This window comes from Sander lucioperca, chromosome 17 (assembly GCF_008315115.2).
Source record: "Sander lucioperca isolate FBNREF2018 chromosome 17, SLUC_FBN_1.2, whole genome shotgun sequence".
Classification (NCBI taxonomy): Eukaryota; Metazoa; Chordata; class Actinopteri; order Perciformes; family Percidae; genus Sander; species Sander lucioperca.
This window is the reverse complement of record NC_050189.1, coordinates 2,701,523-2,725,974: the sequence shown is the minus strand read 5'-3', so window position 1 is coordinate 2,725,974 and position 24,452 is coordinate 2,701,523. Positions and strand designations below refer to the sequence as shown.

At 40.8% G+C, this 24,452-nt stretch overlaps 1 protein-coding gene and 1 long non-coding RNA gene across 2 annotated transcripts in view; one reads left to right on the top strand and one right to left on the bottom strand.

The window, feature by feature from the left end:
• The window catches only part of slc1a1 (solute carrier family 1 member 1), a 27,107-nt gene extending 6,577 nt beyond the window's left edge, over nt 1-20,530 (bottom strand). The window contains exons 1-10 of the mRNA XM_031314668.2: nt 20,211-20,530; nt 15,856-15,996; nt 12,971-13,063; nt 12,695-12,809; nt 10,600-10,642; nt 10,352-10,447; nt 9,751-9,935; nt 7,931-8,038; nt 2,324-2,446; nt 1,941-2,135 (exon numbers count right to left, since the gene is read on the bottom strand). Of these exons, the coding sequence (XP_031170528.1) occupies nt 1,941-2,135; nt 2,324-2,446; nt 7,931-8,038; nt 9,751-9,935; nt 10,352-10,447; nt 10,600-10,642; nt 12,695-12,809; nt 12,971-13,063; nt 15,856-15,996; nt 20,211-20,304 (1,193 nt within the window). The 5' untranslated portion in view covers nt 20,305-20,530. The remainder of the gene's footprint in view (nt 1-1,940; nt 2,136-2,323; nt 2,447-7,930; nt 8,039-9,750; nt 9,936-10,351; nt 10,448-10,599; nt 10,643-12,694; nt 12,810-12,970; nt 13,064-15,855; nt 15,997-20,210) is intronic.
• Nucleotides 19,484-24,452, top strand: LOC116060917. The gene is made up of 3 exons (XR_004107618.2): nt 19,484-19,494; nt 20,499-20,505; nt 24,318-24,452. It is a non-coding gene; the product is annotated as an uncharacterized LOC116060917 (long non-coding RNA).

The following is a 24,452-nucleotide window of genomic DNA, read 5'->3' as shown; positions in this document are numbered from 1 at the left end:
TTTGTGGCAAAAACCTTTCACAGTGCTCGCCTTTTTTTGAATTTAGTGACTTTCAATTGAATAAAAGACAATTTTTCATGTCTTATTTCATCATTGAACTTTTCTTTGAAAGTGTTAAAATCTTGTCTCGTTTTCATGAACATAATCTTGTGTATTGTCTCATGAGCTCAGTGTCTCGTCACACCTCTAATAACAACTGTTACATACAGTAAAATTGCATGTTTTTTTCCTATCCTTCCTAATTTTTATGCTGCCATCTAAATGTTACAACAGTCCAGCAGTACCATAGACTGTAAAAATAGTGGGTGTAGCAGCAGTAACGTCACCCATTGGTTTGTGGACTAGCGTTTTAAAACCGTGAGTGTGTGTGATGATTTTTGGACGCGAGGGTGGAGCTGGATAGCTCCAAGCCAGCATTGTTTATGGTTGCAATAGCGCTGTGCTAAGCTAAACGGTAAAGTAGTAAAGTTGCCAATTGTCATCTGGCTAAAGCCAGTCATTCGGTGGATTTTTGCAGCTGGGTAAACGTGGGCCTCCGGGTACTAGTGCCATTCATCTGGATGTACAGAAAATCAGCAAACTCTCCCTCAAGCTAATGCTATTGCTAGCTAGCTAGGTTGGTTGGCAAGGTGCTATTGGGCGCTGAACAAGACATTCTTAGGCAACCAAAATGTTCCAATTAACATTGATGAAGTTAAAACACTAGGGCTGTTCGATATGAGGAAAATATGCAATACGTAACATTGCTGAATATCACCATAACGATGTTACTTGGGATAAATAAAGAGATATTAAAGTGTACTTAGTTCTGCATTTCTGCTGCTTTCAGTATTCTGCTAAAATACAACAAATTGCCTGTTGAATTTCAAACAAATGAAAGTAAATCATTGTAACTGAACATTATATTGAATATAAAAGGCAGCACTAAAAAATAATAACAGAACTGTTATGAAGAGCAGTTTTCTACTGATATTTTCTTTCAACTAACACAAAAAAACCCATGAGTGTCTTTCACGATATAAAGAATTAAGAAAGATTAAAGAAAGAAAGAAAAACCGTGGACAGCACCACTAAAGAGTTCAGGTCTATTTTAAGGTAGCCTACACAGTGCCATGGTTAGATGGTAAGAAAGCCACTGAATATGTCTATACATGTGACAACACTGACATATTTTTGTGTTTGTATACCATACATAGCTACTGCAGAACTAAACCCTCCGAACCCATCAAGCCTGTGTTTGTATTTTCATTATGATGTTGACATGTTATGTTTGAAACAAAGTAATCATTATATAACAAGCCACGAAGTTAACTGTGTCCATAATTGTGATGTTCTAATACACACGTGAGAACTCAAGGCCCGTGGGCCAAATCCGGCCCCTCTCAAATTATTGTTTCAGCTCGCATATCAATTTAGGTTCACAATAAATTTTGGCCTGCCTAGTGTGCGCCAAACCAAAAAGACGGGAAACTGTTTTCAGACTGAAATTATGCGACACTCAAAGCCGAATTTGGTAGATTTGCAGACTTTGAGATTTAGATATCCCCACATAACCAGAGCGTTTGCATACTCAGGCCTGTGAAAGGCCTTGTTTTGCTTGATTTGCTAAAGTCTATGATGGCTAAGGAACTTTTTTGCTAACTTTTTAGGGCTTTATGTGGACCAAATTGTACGTGAGAAGGCTATATGAGACATGCAATAATACAGTCAAAAATATTTGACTTATAATTAATAAAAACATGTCAATAGACTATTCATGTCTGACCCTTAATGTGATTCTCATTTTCCAGTGTGGCCCTTAGTGAAATTGAGTTTGACGCCCCTGTTCTAATATATACTGTGCTGTTTGAATTGACAAATGAAGGGTTGAACACGGTTCATATAACCCTGATCCGACCCTGGTCATTGGTGTGAAAGAGGTATTAGTAACTACGATGTACCTGATAGTAACAATCTGGCCCACATCCAGAGTGAAGTCATTCAGCTGTGCGATGAAGATGGCAGCCACCGCCTCATAGAGCGCTGTCCCGTCCATGTTGATGGTGGCACCCACTGGGAGGACGAAACGGGTGATCCGCTTGTCGATGCGATTGTTCTCCTCCGCACATCGGAAGGTGATGGGCAGGGTGGCAGAGCTAGAAGACCAGACAGTGGTTGGCACACAATGCTTTACATTCACAAATACGAAAATGTCTAATTTCCTGAAACCATAACAGTATTATATAACTTTTAAATGTTGCTTTTAAGGCAATGTAAACATGTTAAAATATACAGAATATGATTTGGCTTTACAAGCAGAGTGAGGAGCTAAGTGGATTCTGACCTGGAAGAGATCATGAGTGCTGTCACCAGGGCCTGAGCCATTCCCAACGCAAACGTATACGGGTTCTTCCTCACAATGACAAAGAAGATCAGTGGCAGACAGATGGTGGCGTGGATAGCTAGACTGAGGGACAAAACAGATGTGATTATAGAACATTATTTTATAATCATGTATTACAAGCGCAATAGGAGTTTTAGAGAAACAGATACACTCTCATATGCTTGTGCGTTTGAGTCTGTTCTGTTTTGCATTTCTCTATTTATTCTGATGACGTTCTGGTCCTCCTACTCAAAAGAAGGCCTGAGGGCCCAAACGTCGTGCGTCAATCAATTTCAATTTCCACGTAATACATTTATATCAATATGTATTTTCTGGTGGTATAATATAATTAAGAGAACTGTATAATAAACAGATTTCCTTGAGAGGAATGCGGCTATCAAACGTGTGTAAATCAATCCATTTTGGTCATACTATAATAATAGCAGGAGGGGCAATATTATTAGGCTATTCTAAAACTGGAAAGTGGTTTAAGTGGGCAGAGGGCAGTGAAAGTGCTGGTGTAGATCATAGATGTATAATAAAACCGTGTAGATTCTAACCACTTCATAAACCAGTCATGTGGTACGGACGGGCAGCGAGGCTTCGGACGTCATCCATGACATCATTCATCTTAAACGATACCAGCCTCGATACGTGCTTGACGGAAAACTTCTAGGATTTCTCGACACACGCTTCGAAGCCTCGGCACAGAACGTAACATCGCTACCATCCGCCACCCAAACCTTTCTCCTTAAGCAGACTTTGGCTCTTTATACTACTCCTAGTCTGGCTCAATGGCTGTAGATGGGCTTCGTGCTGGCCAGGACGTTTGTGATTGGTTAAACGAAATGCAAATAAGCCAGAGCCTTTTTTTTTCCTCTGTCCCAGAATAGATAAGTGATGTAACCAGACCATCCTCCAGCGCTGAGCAGTGTTGTGGCGATAGGTCTGGCAATGCGAGATTATACTACTCCCTACCATTGTTTTGCTCTTCGTACTACATCATCTTACAGACGCGGATGGGTGATCCAGCTTACCAATAGATAATTTCGGTCTACTCAGCCAATTAGCAGGTAGAGAAGGGCCCTAGTATTAATACGCCCCCCACTAACCTATGTGCAAGTCTAACGGTAGGGGGCGCTGTTACGTGTATTGCTTTCTAGCGTTGTGATTGGCCGAGCGGCCACAGCTGCATAATGCATTTTATTTAGATGTGTAAAGGTGTTAAAAAACGTAGAGTTAGACCTATGGTTAACGGTTAAAAAGTTATGGGTAGGGTTAGGGTGTCCAACTGTCATACAGGGAGTTGTTTGTGGTGTTTAAAAAGGCCTTGTTTTAGGCTGTCTGTCCACGTTTCCTGCCGTTTTTTCACTAGCTTGTTAGCTAGCTTGTTAGCTCGTTTTTACCACAGCTATTTTTCCTCCACTAAAAAGATCTTCTCAACAACTACCGTTACTTTTTATTTAATTCTCTTGGTGGAATCGAGACAAAACATCTTTCAGTCATGTCTACACAGGGTAAGTAAATAAAAAAAAGAGCAAATATTGTGTTTTAAGTCTATTCTAAGATATTTCATTCATTCATTCATTCATGAATTAAAACGTTAAAGTGGCATATATGTTTATCTAGTCTGCCTCATTAGTCCTTATCCATGTGTTTTAGCTAACTTAATATATATTCTGGGTGTGTGTGTGTGCGTGTGTGCGTGCACGTATGGGTGTGTAACAAGAGAAATACAAGGCATCGTGGCTAACACTAATGTTACATAGTTTATGACAAATCATTTCAGGATGTTCTGTATGAAACAGCCCTTAAAGTGTTTAAAATGGATGGTTTGTGACTAAAACTTTATCATGAGCTGCTTTAGAGAAGAGTGACCATTACGCAAGCAATAATTTATTTAGAAAAATACAACGTTTCGGTCTCAGACCTTCATCAGGTAAATCATGAGTAAATCATGAGCTGCTTTAACACATAAGATCCATTTTCATCATGATATCAGGTTTAACAAATCTTAATGTAGCCTAATGTAATAACTGTATGTAAAACCTTATAAACCAATATGGGGGATAGTTTTTATTGTTAGCTGCCATAGTCTGTCCTTGTTATAGTGTTGACTTCCTATATTACCTTCTAAAAGCTGTATTCTCAGTAATGGGGCAATCTACTAGAAAAAGGTTGCTTTTAAATCACTAAAATAGTTGTGACAAACCCGTTTGGTGTGCTTCTCAATGCTTTTAGCATTGGGGGCTAACACTAATGTTACTTTTACTTTATGACAAGTGTGTTCTGACTGATCTGTCACCCCACGGTCTCTGTCAGTCATTTCTAACTAGCATGCTAGATCGCTAGCTAACTAGCTTGTTAGCTGTCCATTTTCCTTCTATTTACTTCACTAAAACAATAAGATCGACATCCACTGAGCCAAAATGCTTATGTTATCAGTAGTTAGCTTGTTCTGGTTTCCTAACTGCGTTGCAAGTTATAGCAGCTTAGCTAGGAGCTTCACCCACCTACAGGTAATGTTAGCGAACATAAGGCAGTCCTTTTTATAGAATCTACTTCCTATATTACCATCTAACAGACGTATTCAAAGTAACGGGCCAATCTAACAGGGTGCTTTTAAATCACTACATTAGTTGTGACAGCCCTGTTTGGCCTACTTATCAAGACATTTACATTTAGTGCTTATAAGGATACCTTTTTTATGGTATATTAGCACTTCACAGAGGAAAATCCCACCAATTACATGTGTAAAGTGTTGTAGGACTGTTTATAAAATAAGAAGACATTTGGTTTTCGTTTTTGACGTGTTTTAGGATGTTGTATTTTAGACGGTGACATTCATGGTCTTTTTTTTTTTTAAACTGTATCCCTTTATGTTTTTAGGTCACCTGCAAAGTTTGTCATTCCTTCACCTCAGGTATGTTTATACAAGCACTGTCACTGTTTAAATAAGGCATTAGCTGATGAGTTGCAAATGGCATGAATAGTTTGAAGGTTTCAGGAGAGTCAAAAGGGGGAAATCTGACCACAACTACAAATACAATAAAATAAAACGTGACAAAAAGCAGTTTCATCTCAAAAACGCTACAGTGACCAAGAAAAGTACAGGTTGTTTACAACAAATGACGCGTGCTCCGAGACTACAAGAGAAGTCAAACACAATCTTGTTTGTCATTATGGGATTTCTTTTACTAATGAAGGCTTTGGACTAAAATTGAACTGATGAGGCAACACACTGTTAGTCAAACTGGACTCTCCTGAATGATGCTATCAATGATCTACGATGAAGAGAACAGTTTGTTAATTTAACAATACAGCAACTACCATGCAAGTTCCAATGTTAACTACAACAAAAATATGTTAGTGTCTGTACATGCACTTCTTTTCTCCCATACACATAGGAAATCAGTGATCAAGGTAAAGAGCTGATTATTTGCAGTCATGAAACATTACTAATTAGACTGTGTTGATGTTTTCACACGAGTTATCAATATCTTCCAATAAAGTCCCTGGTAGGTGTAATTTCAAGAAGAACTACTATAAACGAAGCCGTCCCCTCTAGATAGTTAAACACATGTTAGAACAGTGAGCTGTTTTAGTAGGGATTCACTTCCAATATCACTTTTAACTAGCAAGAAGTAAACAAACTTTTTTTTGCGAAATAGCATCCGCTTACGATCAGAAGTAATCTATTTGTCAAAAACAATTAGTTACAAACTAACTAACACAATAATAATAATAATAATAATAATAATAATAATAATAATAATAAATTAAAATTGAACTGCCCCCTCCATGTATTAGCTACCTCAGAGTACAACCACTTTATTTTTAAGCTTTGGTAACTTTCAAACTATTCATGCCATTTGCAACTCATCAGCTAATGCCTTATTTAAACAGTGACAGTGCTTGTATAAACATACCTGAGGTGAAGGAATGACAAACTTTGCAGGTAAAAACATAAAGGGATACAGTTTAAAAAAAAAAGACCATGAATGTCACCGTCTAAAATACAACATCCTAAAACACGTCAAAAACGAAAACCAAATGTCTTCTTATTTTATAAACAGTCCTACAACACTTTACACATGTAATTGGTGGGATTTTCCTCTGTGAAGTGCTAATATACCATAAAAAAGGTATCAATTCCTTATAAGCACTAAATGTAAATGTACTTGACTTTGTGTTATTTTAATCGCAGCTACGGCCGCTCGGCCGCTCGGCCAATCACAACGCTAGAAAGCAATATGCGTAACAGCACCCCCTACGGCATGGATACCCGACCCGAGCCCGACGGGTCCCGACGGGTCCCGATGGGTCCCGACGGGTCCTGACGGTACCCGACGGGCCGGGCCGGGTTGGGACAGATATTTAGAAATGATGGTCGGGTTCGGGTCAGGCTCGGTCACATCAGCGTGATAAGGCATTTGTTGTAAAATGGTGCTGCGGCTCCTTTAAGAGAGCTCAGTGTGTGTGTAAAGTGGGCAGAAGAGAGATAGAGAAAGAGGAAGCAGACGTGTAGATGTGCAGAGTTGGTGGAATAAGTTTAAGTTTTGTACACAGTGTGTGCGGTGTCCGAGATAAACCCCAGACTGAAAGCCAAGTTCATTCATCTGCTCACCAGAAACGGGATTTTAACCCCGACGTTATATAACGTCAGCCCTGGAGGTAACGAGTCTCCCCTGGTTTTCTGATCACGGTCGGAATCGAAGCAAGCAGGAAAGGTTAACACATTGAACATTTGAAATTAAACAGCTTATTAACGTGCGCTTGTTCCCCCGTGTGAGCTGATGCCTCATCTGTTGACATTTCCGAATGCCTTCCTATAGTTGCTTAATAAAAGCTTTCCATACAAACAAACGCTACATGTGTCATTAGTATGAGAAAAAAAAACGAGATTTTAACTGTGTCAGGCTCGGGCCGGGCTCGGTCACGGCTCTGTCGGACGCTGGACGCTGGCCGGGTTCAGACGGAAAAATTGGGCCCGATCAGACCTCTACTACCGCTAGACTTGTTAGTGGGGGGCTTATTACTACTGGCCCTACCGCCTCATAACAATGGTGGTGATAACAACTGATAACACCCATTCAAAGCAGGTGCTTTTTATGGTTTTATGGTACGGTATGCTAAATGAAAAGGCACATTTGGAGAGATTTGACTCTACTTTTTTGACTTTTTCTGTTGATTGTGTATAAAACTCACTGTGAATTATAGTCATAAAGCAATAATGCACGGAAAAGTTTTGTATAGGTTCTGAAAGCTGCATTCAGAACATTACAACAAAGCGTGCACATTTCGTCACCCGCAGCCTTGGGCCAACCCTGTGACTTAACCGTAGGGGATTTACTGTACAGTCTTTAATGGTGTCACTTAGATTTAGTGGCATGGGCGTAGCTTTCATTACTGCATCTGCAGGTTGAGCAGTTTTAAATGTCCTTGGCCCTTATCAGTGCCTAACCAGAGCTCAGCTTTTACTGTATCACTGGAGAGAGAATCGGCCTAAATGTCAGCCATAAATCCCTGTGTCTGAAACAGGCAGATATAGAGTATGGGACAGCTTACCCACTCAGCACCGTCACCATATAAAGACCCATCTTCTTGAAGATCTCCCAGTCTTCCACCTCGATGATCTTAGCAGCAATTAGGAACAGGATCCCTACTGGCATGTAGCTGAAAGCACACATAAAGATGGAGTCATATGGGCTATAGAATTAGATTATATTATATATCTATATCTATATTATATAGAAGATTATAGCAAATACTGTGCATTTGCACTACAGCTGAATGCTAACTCGATTAATTGATTAGTCAATTAACAGAAAAATTATCCACAACAATTTAAAACATTGATTACCATTTCAGTGATTTTTTAAAAGGATATATATATATATATATATATATATATATATATATGAATGTTTGCTGGTTTTCTTATCTATGATAATGAAATGAACATCTTTGGGTTTAGAATGGTTGGTTGAACAAATAAATCAAATTGTCAGCATGAATATTTACTACCCAACCCAGTATTAGGTTACCGGTCAGGTTTGGGCTGTTTTCGCTTCAAACTCAGGTTGGGTTTTTGCATTTTGGAATATAATTTATGGAGAAGTTTCTCTCTTTCTCTTTTTGATTATGCCAAATATAAATGTGCTACAGGCAGCTACAAAAACTCCAGTGGGAAGAGGGCCTGGTTAGCCTGATCAACTAACCGTCAGTATAGTAGTAACCATCAATATACATTGGGGAAGCTACTTTGAAACTGTAGCTGGTACAAGCTATACTTCATTGGAAGTAGTTAAGCTACAGCAACACTACACTTGTATTGAATGTAGTAATGCTACCCACTACTTAGAGTATAAAATAGCTGGTTCCTGTGTCGTATTCTGTTGCAGAATGTGCAGAAGGGCACAAAGAGGTCTATTACAGTCTTTATATTAAATATCACGGTATAGGATATTAGTTTATTAACATTAGTTTATTTTGTAATGTATAGGTATGTAGAGATCTTTCAAAAGACATGTTATAGTTAAAATAAATATACCAACACAAGTAGTTATGTATATCTTGTTGTAACTTTTCCATTTTATGGACATAATGTACAAAAAAAGAAATTCCAATCGTTCGAACCAGTGTGTTTTTTAGAAGGAACATTTGAACATCGTTTTTGACCTGTTTTGACAGCTCAAACATCATAAAAGAGACATTCAAAGATTAATTTGAAAACCTCAATACAAACTTTAAATGTAAAAGAATGACATTCAGTTCTGCCCTATTAAAACTACCGTTTACTAAGGTCAAGAGCGGTAAAGCCTTTTTTGTCAATTTAAAGCAAATATATCACTTCATCTTTGAAAAGGAAAGATAGGTACGGGACACATTCAGGTCTAATATCCATCCATCCATCCATCTTCATCCGCTTATCCAGGGTCGGGTCTCAGGGGTAGCAGCTCCAGCAGGGGACCCCAAACTTCCCTTTCCCGAGCCACATTAACCAGCTCCGACTGATACTGGGGATCCCGAGGCGTTCCCAGGCCAGGTTGGAGATATAATCCCTCCACCTAGTCCTGGGTCTTCCCCGAGGCCTCCTCCCAGCTGGACGTGCCTGGAACACCTCCCTAGGGAGGCGCCCAGGAGGCATCCTTACCAGATGCCCGAACCACCTCAACTGGCTCCTTTCTACGCGAAGGAGCAGCGGCTCTACTCCGAGCTCCTCACGGATGACTGAGCTTCTCACCCTATCTCTAAGGGAGACGCCAGCCACCCTCCTAGAGAAAGTACTGAAAAGTACTGAAAAGGTGTACATGCAAGTCAGCCAAGTTTTTAAAAACTGAAACTAGCTACAAACTGTGTAGCTTTGAAATGTCTTTCATACATACCACATAATGATCTGGACCAGTTTCATGGTTGCTTCATTCAGGGCATCAAAAAATTCCAGGAGGATACGGCCCTTTTCGCCCATTTTCCCAATGACAAGGCCAAAAGCAACACAGAACACGATAAGCCCCAATACGTTGATTCCATCAGAATATGTCCCGACGATTTGATAGTCCTTTGTTATGTTCTGCCAAGATAGGAAAAACAAAGTGATTTTTTTCAGCTAACTGAGAGCAGGTCAGGAATCTGATTTCACAACCACATTTGCTCTCTCTAAAGATCCATTGATGAGCTGTGCAAATGTTTTCTACAGGATCCCAGCCCAATGACCCATGGCTACTTATGACTTATTATTGGGTTTTCTGATGCTTTGAGATCAGATGCTGCTTGCCAGGTGGAGAAACATGAAACGGAAAGTGCAACAGATGGATCGACAAGGACACACTGTTGTTATTTAAAGATCAAAACCTCAACATGCATGTTAATGGATATCCCCAACAGACACTGGTGAACTCTGGTGCAAGTGTATCTTTGGCCATGCATCAAAAGCATTAAGGTACTGACTGCTCTAGATGAACAGAGTAGAGTAATGGGCACACCTACCTCTACCACCGACATGATAGTAGTTGTGAGAGGTGGAATTGTGGTGGTGTTGACTGAAACTTTCGGAGGCTCCAGCTCTTTGCGCTTGGTCTTGTACTGGAGTGTAATTGGTCAAATTTCACAACATCAGAGTTACGTTCACATGGCTACGTGGTACATACTCAGCTGACTGGTGTAGGTTTAAAAGGCACTTTAACCATGTGTAGAAAGGGAAACATGATGAATGATGGATGTGCGAAGCCTCTTACTTGCTGAAAACAAGCCTGCACCAGATTTTCGGGGAACATGTTTCTGTTGATGGAAAAAACAAGATTGGGGGTTAATGAATATAATAATGTGTACTACACTCATTTCCTGGCAGATGGATCATTGCAACAACTCATTATGGAAGTCAAAATCCAGCTCTTCATAAAGAGGATGTAAATGTGGTTAGCTTATATTAAAGCAAGGTAGCTAAAACACTCAAATCTGCAGATGCCTTTCACAGCGCTACCAAGAGTTTGTCAATAAAGCGTTGTGGGGGAATTGGATTTTAGTATCATTTATTAGTTACTTATTATGAATATTCGATGAGTCCACTTAGCAGGAACCTACTAGACGATCGAAACGCAGCTGTCTCTCACATCTTTCACGTCTAATGCAACACGTATGAAGAGGCACTAGGTTACGGGCTTGATGTTTAGGATTTACCATGACCCTGGCTTAGCGTAGCAGTGAAGCTCTCTCTCTTTTATTCACATCACTACTTTTGTCACTTTTAATTTGTATGGCTTAGTGTATCTCCAATAATATGTTGGAGAAACAGTCAGAAAGCGTGTCATTTTCTCCCACCTTTGACTGTGGATATTCAGAAGTATAACCACGTTGACATGTTGCACAAACAAGTTTGTTTAAAGCATAAAGGCCGAATAAAGGTGACAAATGATTATTGACTGATCACCAGGAATTAAGTATTTAAATTTTAAACACTATCAGGGACAGACTAAGGGCCCTATTTTAACGATCTAAGAGCACGGTGTGAAGCGCCTGGTGCAGGTGTGTTTAGGGTGTGTCCAAATCCACTTCTGCTAGATTAATGGTGGAAAAAAGGGTCCGTGCACCGGGTGCATGGTTCAAAAGGGTTGTACTTAGTGTCTTCATTAATCAGAGGGGTGTGATGGGCGTAACATGCAATAAACCAATCAGAGATCATCTCCCATTCCCTTTGGCGTGTTTGGACCTTGGAGCATTGCTATTATGATGGAGGATTTGCTGAGCAGGAAGGAGAGAAGAAACTGATCTGCTCGTGTGTGAAGTTAAAGGGTGCGAGCAGATCATATCATAATACTATTTGACGTTGTAATATTTTTATTTGTAATCTTCTGCATGTGTGTGTGCTGCTGTGCGTCCCTGTGTGTGTGTAACAAGCTTAGTGTGCGCGCTGTGCACGAGCCTAGGAGTATTTTACTAATGCTCTGTTAAAATAACAATGAAATGCTGCGTTATTGACTTTAGACCAGGTTTTTGTTGGTTAATGGCGCGATCACTTCCCGCTGCCTCAAGATAGCAATACTCCCAGAATGCACCTGAACACACCTCCCTGTAAGACCAGCACGCCCATGGGCCACAGATGGGAGCAGGTGCATTTGCTATTTAAATGATGTGGGTGCTGGACTGGAGACTGACAACTGCCTCGGTCTTAAACTAACAAAGACACTTGAGTCGGGCTTTACGCTGCACTGCACCGGGTGCAAGATAGGGCCTACTACGTTGCAGTCACTTTAGTCTGGATCAATGGAATAACATTTCCAGGATAAAGCCTGACATCTGGCGAGGTCCCTCAACTTCCGCTCTCTGTGCAGTGTGTTCCAACTCTGTTTGCTTCAACTAACAACCAACTTCAAGCTAGCAAGCTACACACTGAAAATTTCAAGTTTAGAAAAATTTGGATTGTGCAACAAGGCAGTCCTGCTTGGTTCTTTCTGGGAATGATTTACAATGAATATGTTTACAGCATTAACTCTCTAACTGAGACGTTTTGGGAGCGATTAGTGGGATTGCTAATGAAGTTGTTTAAATAACACAAGTTACTGTATTGTGACAGTTAACTTCATTTAATATTGTATGTGGCATTTGCTATTGCTACACATTCTATCTATCTGAGACTATTTTGCAGAGCCACCGTCGCTGCGTCAGAGCGTGTGTGTTTTCCTATCCCAGAATGTATGTGTGGTGTAGCCAGACCTTCCTCCACAGCACCGTGGAGATAGAGCTAGCAATGCAAGGCTACTGACACTTTAACATCCGAGTGAGTGGATACTTCATGGTTATGAGAAATTTGTTTCAAATAGGTCAATAGGTCACCTGACGAGGTCCAAGAGTGTGTCAACTGTTGTGACGTTGGGCGTGGTCCCGGCTCTGTCAATGTGGTCAGCTGTCTGAGAGACTCCCGGTTTGATCGTCATCACCAAAATAATCCCTGCAAAGGATGACACCGCTCAGTATGCTGTGATGACAACTTGACTCATTAAATAGGTTACATTTCAACCACCACTTTTACATTACACCTTTGAGTGACTTAACTGCAAAGCAATTGAAATAAACAGAGCACTAGAGAACTGAAGAATATAATCAACTCACCAAGAATAACCGCAATGATGGTTGTTGAGAAATAATAAATAACAGCTCGCAGGCCTATCTTTCCTGAAACCTCAGAGTCCAGGGCTGCAACACCTGTGGACAAAAAGCACAAGATTTTAAAGTCTCAACTTATCAAGCTCTTACTTAAAAATTAGTTAATAGTTACATTAATATCCAATAATTTATCTTGTCAAAGACTTTACAGATTGGGCTTTTGACACCTCAGCCATCAACCATGGCATAGTCAGGTGATGAGAACAGCGACACATCATTCAAAAGAAAGACTAAAAGAAAAACTATTAAAATGAACAGAGATGAATAATAAGTTAACCGGTTTAGTTAAAAAGTGATGATAGTTTTTTAATGAATCCGACAACTGAAAACCTCTAAACAATGTAAGATTTACATACCAGCTTTTCTTTAGAGCTACCAACGAACCTTACAATCTTCTTCATCTGATTGGGTGAGTAAACTTCATCCCATGACTCACACGTACTAAATAATAAGTGCTCAGTGAGTTCAGCAGAGTCAATACGTGGATGAAGACTGAGATGCTGATGAAAGATTAAAAAAATGAGAATTGTGGGGCATTTAAAGCTTCTATTTGAGAGCAGACAGTAGAGAGATGCCAGGAAAAGATAGATGTTAGGAATGACACGCAACAAATGTTCCTTGCTGGATGTTAATGTCGTGGCCAGCACCTTGACCCCTCAGCCATCAGGCTGTCCCTGTGAGGAGGAGTACAATTCAACCTAGAAACTATAGAATCGATATATTATTTCATCATAAACATGGGAGAAATGAAATATACCAATTTTAGAAATATTTATAGTCTTCACAACCATTACATGTACTGTAACAATAACCAATACAGCTTGAATTAAAGTCAAAGCTGAATAGGTGGGTTCACCATCCACATTATCCTTGAGCAGCATACTGCACTGGAGAAAAAGCAATTCTCCTCCTCTGCATGCTTGTTTTAGAAGAAAAACAAGGGCTCCAAGCCTGATACCTATAACTACAACAGGCCTCCATATATTTCTGAGGAAGTTATGGCACACAGTGAGTGAGGTGCGCAGGTGGGGAAAACTCTGGGGAAATGCAGGTGGAAAAAAACAACCAACTCAGGAACTATTTATCATGGACAAAAAATGCTCAACACAATCACATGTTATGTTTCATAAGCAAGATCAATCTCTATATTCTCTACATGGTAACTGCTAATTTGCAACTTTAAAAGGTAACTTCGTGTTTGGACCTGGACCCTATGTTCCTATGTGTTTGTGTCTAAGTGACTGATGGGAACAACAATCTTTGACGTTGGTCCAGTATTAAGCAAGACGGCTCTAACAAGCTACAACGTAAGTTATTGGCCAATTGCACACTTTCAATTTACCTCCACTAAAAGCGCTGTTTTGCCACAACATTATGGAAAACGATCCCAACAGAGGGACCACCAGACTCCATTTAAATGAACAGTAATTTCATCATCATAAAACACACTTCATTCAAAGTCAACAGAAACAAAATAAAACTATGAAAAATTGTTTTGCTTTGTCTTTCCACTCTTTCAACAATCGCCACTCTGGTTTGGTTGAAATAAACCCTTAATTCACCCATTTACATGTGGAGATATGCTGGCTCTATACACTCCAAAAGTACTGTTTATTTAAAGGAAGTCTAGTGGGTTTGGTGATAGTGATTTCGGAGCTGTTTCAGGTTAAGAAACTGCTTCTACAATAGCTTAGCCTGGGAAAGCCCTGACGAACTGACGGCAAGTCCATCTGGCCAAGAGCCCATTCAAGCCCATTTCCAATTTTTCCAACATGACGGCCACTGAAGCGCAGCAAACCCGTCGATGCTGCTGTAGCTGCTACGTCACCCGGATCGTTGGTCTGATTGGTTGAAGGACTATCCAATTGCGCCCAGAGGCATTTGAGCGGCGTCCGTTGGTGACGCCCCTTTGGAAATGAGCTGTGAATGAACCTTCCCCAGACCCACTCTCAGTTACAGCTGAGAAGGATCTGGTGTCAACCAGGCTAACAATTGCCCTAACAAATTTCAGAGGGAAGCCTCTATATGCTGTTGTGGATGTTCAATATGTTTGCTTGTTTATGTATGCGCCAACCACCAAGGCAAATTTCTTGTAAGTACTTACTTGGCAATAGTCCTTTTTCTGATTCTGATAAGATGAAGGGTGCATCTCATTAGTATCAGCTACATGCTGCATTAGTCTGCAGCTACATTATTTTCTCTTTATCTTTCAAAATTATTTTATTTTGAAGTCATCGCTAAATAAGTTCAGCCATGCACACTTTCTCTTGGCCTCTTTGTGGCTGAAACTAGTTACAGTACAGGATTTATGTTAAATTTGAGGTGATGTATTCACTTGATCATAAAAGCATGGAATTCCATATGCTACAGTTTGGGGTGCTGAACATTTTCAGAAATGGAGCCATCGCAAAAACGTCGTGGTGGCCATTTTACTTTCCAGTCACTGTACCATTCGGAAGGTTGGGAGTTCGATTCCTGGCCCTGCCCCATGTCAAAGTGGCCTTGAGAAAGGACCCTGAATTGCTCCCGATGCTGTGCCATCGGCCTGTGAATGTTTATCTGATTAGCAGATGGCACCTTGTATGGCATCCTCAGCCCCAGTGAGTGAATGTGTGTGAATAGTGCCTGTAATATGTAAATATATGTTTTTATGAAAAAGTGAACATCCTTTTTACATATCACCTGGACTATTACTATTATCAGTTCATCTTTAACCTTGTGCATATAAACTTAATTCACAGTTTTACTGGTTTCTTGTAATGCACTTTTGTTTCTGTTATCGCAATTCATCACTTTTACCAAGCGTCCAAGCAAAAATATATTCACGTCACCTGTTATCATGCTTGAAATGATGAGCGGGAGGATGACGAGCTTCAGCATCCGCATGAGGATCTCTCCCGGGAAGCCAAAATACTGCTTGTCCAGATGGGAGAGGGAGGCATACTCTCTGACCACGACGCCCAAACTGATCCCTGATCAGAAGAAAGACACACATATATTATACATGGGTCAAGCAGGACAGACAAGCACAACGCAAACCTTAAAATTGGAATTATGTGGCTTAAATAAATTCATAATTTTCTCTGCAACTGTCACTGTCACATTATTTCACAGGTCAGTGTCATCCCTACAGAATTCATGACACACGTTATAATTTCCAGCTCTAAACTTCACATGTATCCCACTCAATGGTTTCAGTAATGCACTCCAAGCCTCCTGCGTTATCACACATAACAGAGCTCCATTAAAGATGCTTGTAAAACACTGCGATGACACAGCAAAGTGTACGCTGATGGCCTGACTACACTGAGCTATCAAAACAGGACCTATACCTGATGGAACAGCCTTGGAACTCAATCTTTCACATTTAGCAAGCTACAGATTCTCCAGATGTTAGAGCTGTTTGGCCCTGTCCTACCCACGCCAACCACCAGCAGCAGCAGCAGCAGCGGTTTGGACCTGCAGTGAAGACATTTCAATGCTGCCACCTACAGACAGTTTTAACACTAAAAATGTTATGCCACCTGCAGGCAATGAGTGTTACAGCTGCAGCTGTTTTCTTAGAGTGTGTATGTTTTGTTTGTAAAGACCTGACCATAATCAAATTACCAAAACTTAATGACATACACTAAACCGGGGAACCGGGATAGAGACAGAGCACATCACGTCATACCCTGAAAGCCACGCCCACCGGGGGGGAAAGAATTCTCCGCCCTCCATTGACTTGTAATGCTGTAAGGTACCGCCCTGTCAGTTTTGTCTGCTAGCAATGAAACAAATAACCCAGAACTTAAGTTTTTATAAGCTGCCGATCTGAAAACACTGAGCTTTTATGAAGACAGAAGTGGAAACAGATGTGAGGAATCAGCAGGGAGAACGGGAAGACTGTGGGATCCTGACACTAAGCTAACTAAACGATATGTCCGACATCAACTAACCACTAACACTAACTTACAAAACAGATATATTTTTAATACTTAGCCAACGATTAGATGTAGGATTAAAATATCCATCCACATTAAATTAATCTTAGTCAGGATGTTGTGATTGTTTATTTGCTGTGTGTTGATAGGTAACCTGACGTTCCAGATGGTTTTTTACACAGAACCGGACAGATTTGTTTTCTATGTGATCCCGTGATTCTCACGTGACTTTGTGATTATTGCGAGAATCCCGTTGCCGTGCAAGGTAAAGTTCCTGGTGCACCTCGTAATACTTTCCGTAGCAGGTGCTTTCATAAAAACACAATGTATTTAATGTTTCAATCCTCTGTGCCACAAACTAAGTTAAAGTGACTATATGGAATGTTTCTGAAGCTCTGTCATTTTTCATACAATGGTCTTAAATGAGCTGTAACAGCAAACGAGACTAACAGTGAAAAGAACGCTAGTTATATATAGTTTTTAGTAAGGCCTCTGCCCAGGTCTCACATTCTGACGGGTCACAGATTTATTTGTTACACCATAAAAGCCTGTGTTAGTGTATCCAGCCAGAGGAGCCAGGTAAAAGGTAGCAGGAGATTTCTTTATATAGGCCTGATTGTATTTTAATGTTATTTTAGAAGTTATCTGCTGTAGTTATGGCTGATACTGGGGCAGGGCCATCACAGGAAAGAAGGAAATTAAACTAAGAACAACTAAAAGATAAAAGGGTTTCATGAAATGCACTATATTAATCTAAGTTATTACTACGTTGGTTGCTTCAACAATGTCTTAATGCTTTGGCTCGTGACACAGTGACAGTGATAACGTTACCCAGTTTTCTCACTATACATCCAGGCTAAGGTACCATATGTAACACTTGAAATGCAGCGATGCATCTGTAACTTATTCTCTTATTGTAAATGAAGGATTTTCTGTCTGAGCAAAACATTCATCTCAACTATATGACCTCCTGGTAACACTAATCTACAGTGGGTAATACAGCACCATAAATAAAAGATCCTTAAGACAGCAGGTGTGGTAAAAACACTACAGCTTTAGTCTAAAGGGGCCGCTAGAATCAACACAAACTTAAAGTTACATATAGACACTTTAACCCTCATGTTATCCTCGGGTCAAATTTGACCCCTTTTCAAAGTTTTTTAAAGAAACTATATTTTTATATAGTTTTTATTAATGGCTCTGCCCGGGTCTTATTTTTCCTGCTAAAGTGACAGAATGATTTACAGCAGATAGACGGCTCTACAGTCTCACATTCTGATGGGTCACAGATTTACTGTCATATTAGAAAATATGGGATGTCGAAATAAGTGCTGAAAATGTAAAAAACACCAGGAGAAAATGTCAAAAACTTCGGAAAAAGCCAGTCCAAAACATTAAAAAAATGTCAGATAAAGCAATATTAATTTTAAAATGAAAGTGACCAAAACGTTGAAAAAAACACACCCACACAAACTTGGGAAACATTGAGATGGGGACAACAAGCGTGTTGACAGGAAGACAACACAAGGGTTAAGTAAAGTCCCATAATCCATATACCCATTTCAGAAAGCCAAATTAGAAGTCCAACTGGAATTACAATTAATCATCCTTTTTTTACAGTCAACAATCTGGTTGGTGATGATAATTTATATTTATTTCTAAAAAAGTATTTGGGAAAAGCCTGAGCCTGGGACTGGTGTACATGTTTGACTGGGTTCTGATTTATTTTATAAAGAACAGGTGATTTACAGAGCAGATCTATAGATTCAATAGTGTAAAGAAATAAATATTCTTACTACTACATAAAACTGTTAAATCACAAACCGAGGAAATCCACCGGCTCAAACAGGAAATGACTTATCTGGTAAAAGTGACAAGTTACTTGGGCAGAGTATAACAGTTCAGTTATTTACTTTCTCATTGAGAGTGAGATGAGAAGATCCATCTCAGTTGCCTGTTTCAGCCTAGCTTAGCATAAAGACTGGAAGCAGGAGGGAAGAGCTAGCCTGGCTCTGTCTAAAGTTCAAAAATACATTTAGACCTCTTAAAGCTCAGTAATCAAGACGCTGAATCTCTCTTGTTATAAAAAAAAACAAACAAACACAAATGTCAAACTGACACACTTCCACACCCAAATTCCTAAATCTATTGTGTAATTACACAGAGTCACAGTGACTGGATCATTTGTTATCGTATTAGTTTGTCTCTTGTATTGTATAGAATGTATTGTATTGTACATATTTTGTCTGTATTTTCTTGTCCAGTTTTGAGGCTTTGTATTGTCTTTTTATGTATTTCTTGTTGAGTTTTATGTATTTTAAAGGCCCATCTAGGGACAGATATTACAAATTAGCCTAGGCTATAAATGCCGTGGTGTGGCATTGGTTTAATGCTGCATACCTGTCCCTTTAGAAATAAGTATTAAAATAAAGAAATACGAGTGAGCATTACAACAGGACTTCAGTCATGCATGAATCCATCATGAGTCATGCGGTGGTTAAGCATTTCTTAAGTATATGATTCCTACCCTTATAAAAGTGTTACCAAGTAAAGGATGTGTTAATCAGTGAGCTTAGAAGGTGTTAACGTGTATGTTTGAACCATAGAGTGTCAAAATAAGGTCTGAACTTTAGACAGAGCAATATTTAAACGGCCTAGGGCCTAATCTCCTTTTAATTTCACGTGTTAGACTTGTTAGTTTACGGTGTCTGAACACATGCAGCTTAGATACTCACTGCTGCTGCCTCATACACATATCTATGCATTAGTATTTCCGTTGTAATGCATACATTGAAGGAACTGACAGATTGCATTTCGCTGAAATGGTATTGTTTTTTATGATTTCAAGTGACAAATAAATAAATGGAGAGATTGATTGATGGGACTCCTCACAGAGCCACGATCAGCTGTCACTTCAGTCTGGTCACGTTCTGAGACACATCCAGACTCCAGACACAGGTCTCAGCCTCTGGAGGACAGAGGCTGTCTCCTGCAACCTCACTCCATTCTTTCATGAAAGATAATCATGAATTCACAGCATGATTATCCTTAACACACATTTAGCATTTACTGTTGCTGTTTAGTTAAGCAGTGACCAGCTACTGCAAAAAGAGGTAGATTTATGTCAACAGTGACAGCAGCTGAAAGCAAGACTGAATCCTAAAGCAAAGAGGACATGGACATAGAAACAGAAATGCAGATGAAAGCGTCTCATTCCCTCAGCATGTACAGTACATGAGCAGGCATGTAGGGGCTTCACGTACCGACCAGCACTGATATAACCGTGGCAATCAGAAGCCAGTTCCTCTTCAGCAAGCCTTTCAAATTCATGCCTCGTCGCTCTTTGTTACCCATCATGTCCGTGGTGTTGTTTTGATCCCCCCCTCAAAAAAAAGGAGAAATCACAATGGCCCACTGTGGAGACACAACAGACTCGTGCGGTCAGGATGTCAGGTGCAGACGACGCAGAGAGGAGGATGGAGGAGCCGCGTTGCTACAGCAAAGGATGCAGCCGTCAGACGCTGCTTCTGGCCAGCCAGCGATGGTGTGAGGCAGCGAGTGTGTGTGTGTGTGTGTGTGTGTGTGTGCATGTGTGTGCTGGAGATAGAGAGAGAGCGAGAGACAGGGAGGGAGGGAGACGTTCTCCTTCTCCCTCTGCCACCCCTCCCCCACACACGGTGTCTCTGACATTTTCTGCTTTTTATAGTGACACAGGTCTGTGTTGTAAGTAGAGAGGAATTAGGAATTATAGGACACTTCCCCATTTGGAAACAAATGGTATGTTAAAGTGCTCATATTAGCCCGCTCATTTTCAGGTTCATAATTGTATTTAGAGGTTATATCAGAATAGGTTTACATGGTTTAATGTTCAAAAAACCCCATATATTTGTTGTACTGCACATTGCTGCAGCTCCTCTTTTCACCCTGGGTGTTGAGCTCTCTGTTTTAGCTACAGAGTGAGACCTCTTACTTCTGTTCCATCTTTGTTGGGAGTCGGTAGCTAGGTAAGGACTACTAGCCAGTCAGAAGCAGAGTATGAGGGCGTGCCCTGACAGTACCTAGGTAAGGACTACTAACCAGTCAGAAGCAGAGTATGAGGGCGTGCCCTGACAGTACCTAGGTAAGGACTACTAGCCAGTCAGAAGCAGAGTATGAGGGCGTGTCCTGACAGTACCTAGGTAAGGACTACTAGCCAGTCAGAAGCAGAGTATGAGGGCGTGCCCTGACAGTACCTAGGTAAGGACTACTAGCCAGTCAGAAGCAGAGTATGAGGGCGTGTCCTGACAGTACCTAGGTAAGGACTACTAGCCAGTCAGAAGCAGAGTATGAGGGCGTGTCCTGACAGTACCTAGGTAAGGACTACTAGCCAGTCAGAAGCAGAGTATGAGGGCGTGCCCTGACAGTACCTAGGTAAGGACTACTAGCCAGTCAGAAGCAGAGTATGAGGGCGTGCCCTGACAGTACCTAGGTAAAGACTACTAGCCAGTCAGAAGCAGAGTATGAGGGCGTGTCCTGACAGTACCTAGGTAAGGACTACTAGCCAGTCAGAAGCAGAGTATGAGGGCGTGTCCTGACAGTACCTAGGTAAGGACTACTAGCCAGTCAGAAGCAGAGTATGAGGGGGTGTCCTGACAGTAGCTAGGTAAGGACTACTAGCCAGTCAGAAGCAGAGTATGAGGGCGTGTCCTGACAGCACGTAGGTAAGGACTACTAGCCAGTCAGAAGCAGAGTATGAGGGCGTGTCCTGACAGCACCAAGGTAAGGACTACTAGCCAGTCAGAAGCAGAGTATGAGGGCGTGTCCTGACAGTAGCTAGGTAAGGACTACTAGCCAGTCAGAAGCAGAGTATGAGGGCGTGCCCTGACAGTACCTAGGTAAGGACTACTAGCCAGTCAGAAGCAGAGTATGAGGGCGTGCCCTGACAGTACCTAGGTAAGGACTACTAGCCAGTCAGAAGCAGAGTATGAGGGCGTGCCCTGACAGTAGCTAGGTAAGGACTACTAGCCAGTCAGAAGCAGAGTATGAGGGCGTGCCCTGACAGTACCTAGGTAAGGACTACTAGCCAGTCAGAAGCAGAGTATGAGGGCGTGCCCTGACAGTACCTAGGTAAGGACTACTAGCCAGTCAGAAGCAGAGTATGAGGGCGTGCCCTGACAGTACCTAGGTAAGGACTACTAGCCAGTCAGAAGCAGAGTATGAGGGCGTGCCCTGACAGTACCTAGGTAAGGACTACTAGCCAGTCAGAAGCAGAGTATGAGGGCGTGCCCTGACAGTAGTTAGGTAAGGACTACTAGCCAGTCAGAAGCAATGAGAGCGTTCCCTGACAGTAGCTAGGTAAGGACTACTAGCCAGTCAGAAGCAGAGTATGGACGTGCCATGCTAGCAGCTAGGCGAGCATTATAACGTGTGTTCCAAAGTGACCACGTTTGTCTCTGAAGTAAAGGCTGGACTACAATAGAGCTGTTTGGAGCAGTTTGTGAACAGTGTTTTCTGTTGGAGATGCCCTTTGGGGGGGACTTTGGGCTTTTTCACTTTGTAAACCTATAACATGCACAATAAAGGAAAGGGGGAAACCCAACAGCATAATATGAGCACTTTAAGGGATGATTCCAAGATGTTCTATGATATCTGACCTCAACCCAGAGCAGTTCTACAAGCTAAAAAATAATGTCTCGGTCTGGATTCCAAATGGATTCTGTCTGCTGTACTGTTATGTCCATGTAAATACAAATAACTGAATCAGAAGAAAAATCTCAGCATATTTCAGCCCTCTTTTCTCCCTGATACAGAAGAGGATTAGGGCCAATGTGAAAGATGTATGAGTTCTGAGTTTAAAGTCAGAAGTCCTCAACAAGTCCTCCAAACCATACAACAATATTGGTTGTTTATTCCTACCTGCTAATACGACCCACAAGAGCGATTCATAAATTAGCGCCCCGAGAGGTGGCAGGAAATACGTCCTCATATCTTAACCAGAGAAGGTAACGGTCGTTGTTAATGCAGTTTGGTTAGGTTTAGGTACCAAAACAAATGAGTTAAGTTTAGAAAAATATCAGACGCTACTCCACTTCAGGTGAGGTTAAGCATGTGATGCAGAACGTGTCATACTGTAGCTCTGTATGTAGCTCCGTAAAGTAGAAAAAACTTGCTGTTTACTTTTTTTAATCAAACGGGACATGTACCTTACAAATACCTTACACCAAAATTGGCGCTCTTATACTACAGATATACTCTGGCCCCTATACTGAGAAAGGGTTACTATATTACTGTAATAACTGTAATGATAACGGTAACTTAATTTCTATGTTTGTTGCAACATAGAAGTAGTACAATACAACTCAAGAAACAGGCACTATCCATATACTGTATTTAGAAAGAAAGGTGGCCCTGTATTCAAACTGAAAACACAACACTGCACCAAAATCCTAGCAGCTTAGTTGTATGGCAATACAGTAATGAATCTTGAATCTTGAAAAACACAGGATTTATTGGATTTCAATGGTATCAGTGTAGAAACTTTGTACATGCATTGTAAAATTGTATAACATTGTAATATGTGTAGATAAAAATAAACTTTTACTTTTGTGAGAGCCCTCCCCATGTTGGGCCCCTGGGTGCTTGGTTATTCCTCTCACTGCAACACCTCTGCTTACAGGTATCTCTATATACATCTGTTATGTGACTAAGCTGCCATCTACTGTACCACCTTGGGACTAGTATGTGTGAAGTCAAGGTCTACTCTATATCTTTTTGTGAGACTTCAATCCAACCCTATCAGAAACATTAGTATTGGACAACTATGCAACATCTGAAATACTTTCAATGACAATGTTTAAAAACTATATCTCTACTCCCAGGGATCAGCATCTTAGGATATCCCTTGGTGTGTGTTACTTTTCTATAATATATAAAGTTAGACGACTAAAACAGGTTAGGCAAAGATTGTGGTTACTATTACAGTAACTACATTGCGAGCATTCATTAATTATCACCATCTACTGGGAATCGTATCATTTGGACAAAATTATGAGGGATGCTGCAGGGCTGTTAACCGCATTTCACAATCTTCTTTCAGCAAATGGAAATGGTTCTGATATCATCATATGACCTACAGTCACATGATGTTTGTATTTGTGGGGAGATGGTAACCTCTGTCTCAGTTCAAAGATGTGAATGTCCTCCTTGATCATCTCTTGTCGTCCACTGACTCCTGGTCGATGACCTTTGAACTCTCCACAGTGGATGCTGTGAGCAGACTGGTGTTCACAGATAACTTGTTGATGTGACCAAAGTTCAAGTATGGTGACAACTGAGCCAGTTCTAGTCTCTGATGCAGTTGAAAGCTTATACTGTAAAAATAATGGACGAAGCTTCCAGGTCTGAAAAGTAGAAGCCAATGCTGAAGAGCCTTAAAGCTGCATTCTATCTCATTTCCAGCAGGGGGCGACTCCATTGGTTCCAAAAAATAGTCTGTTTCTATGAGAAAATGACCTTACGTCTCACTT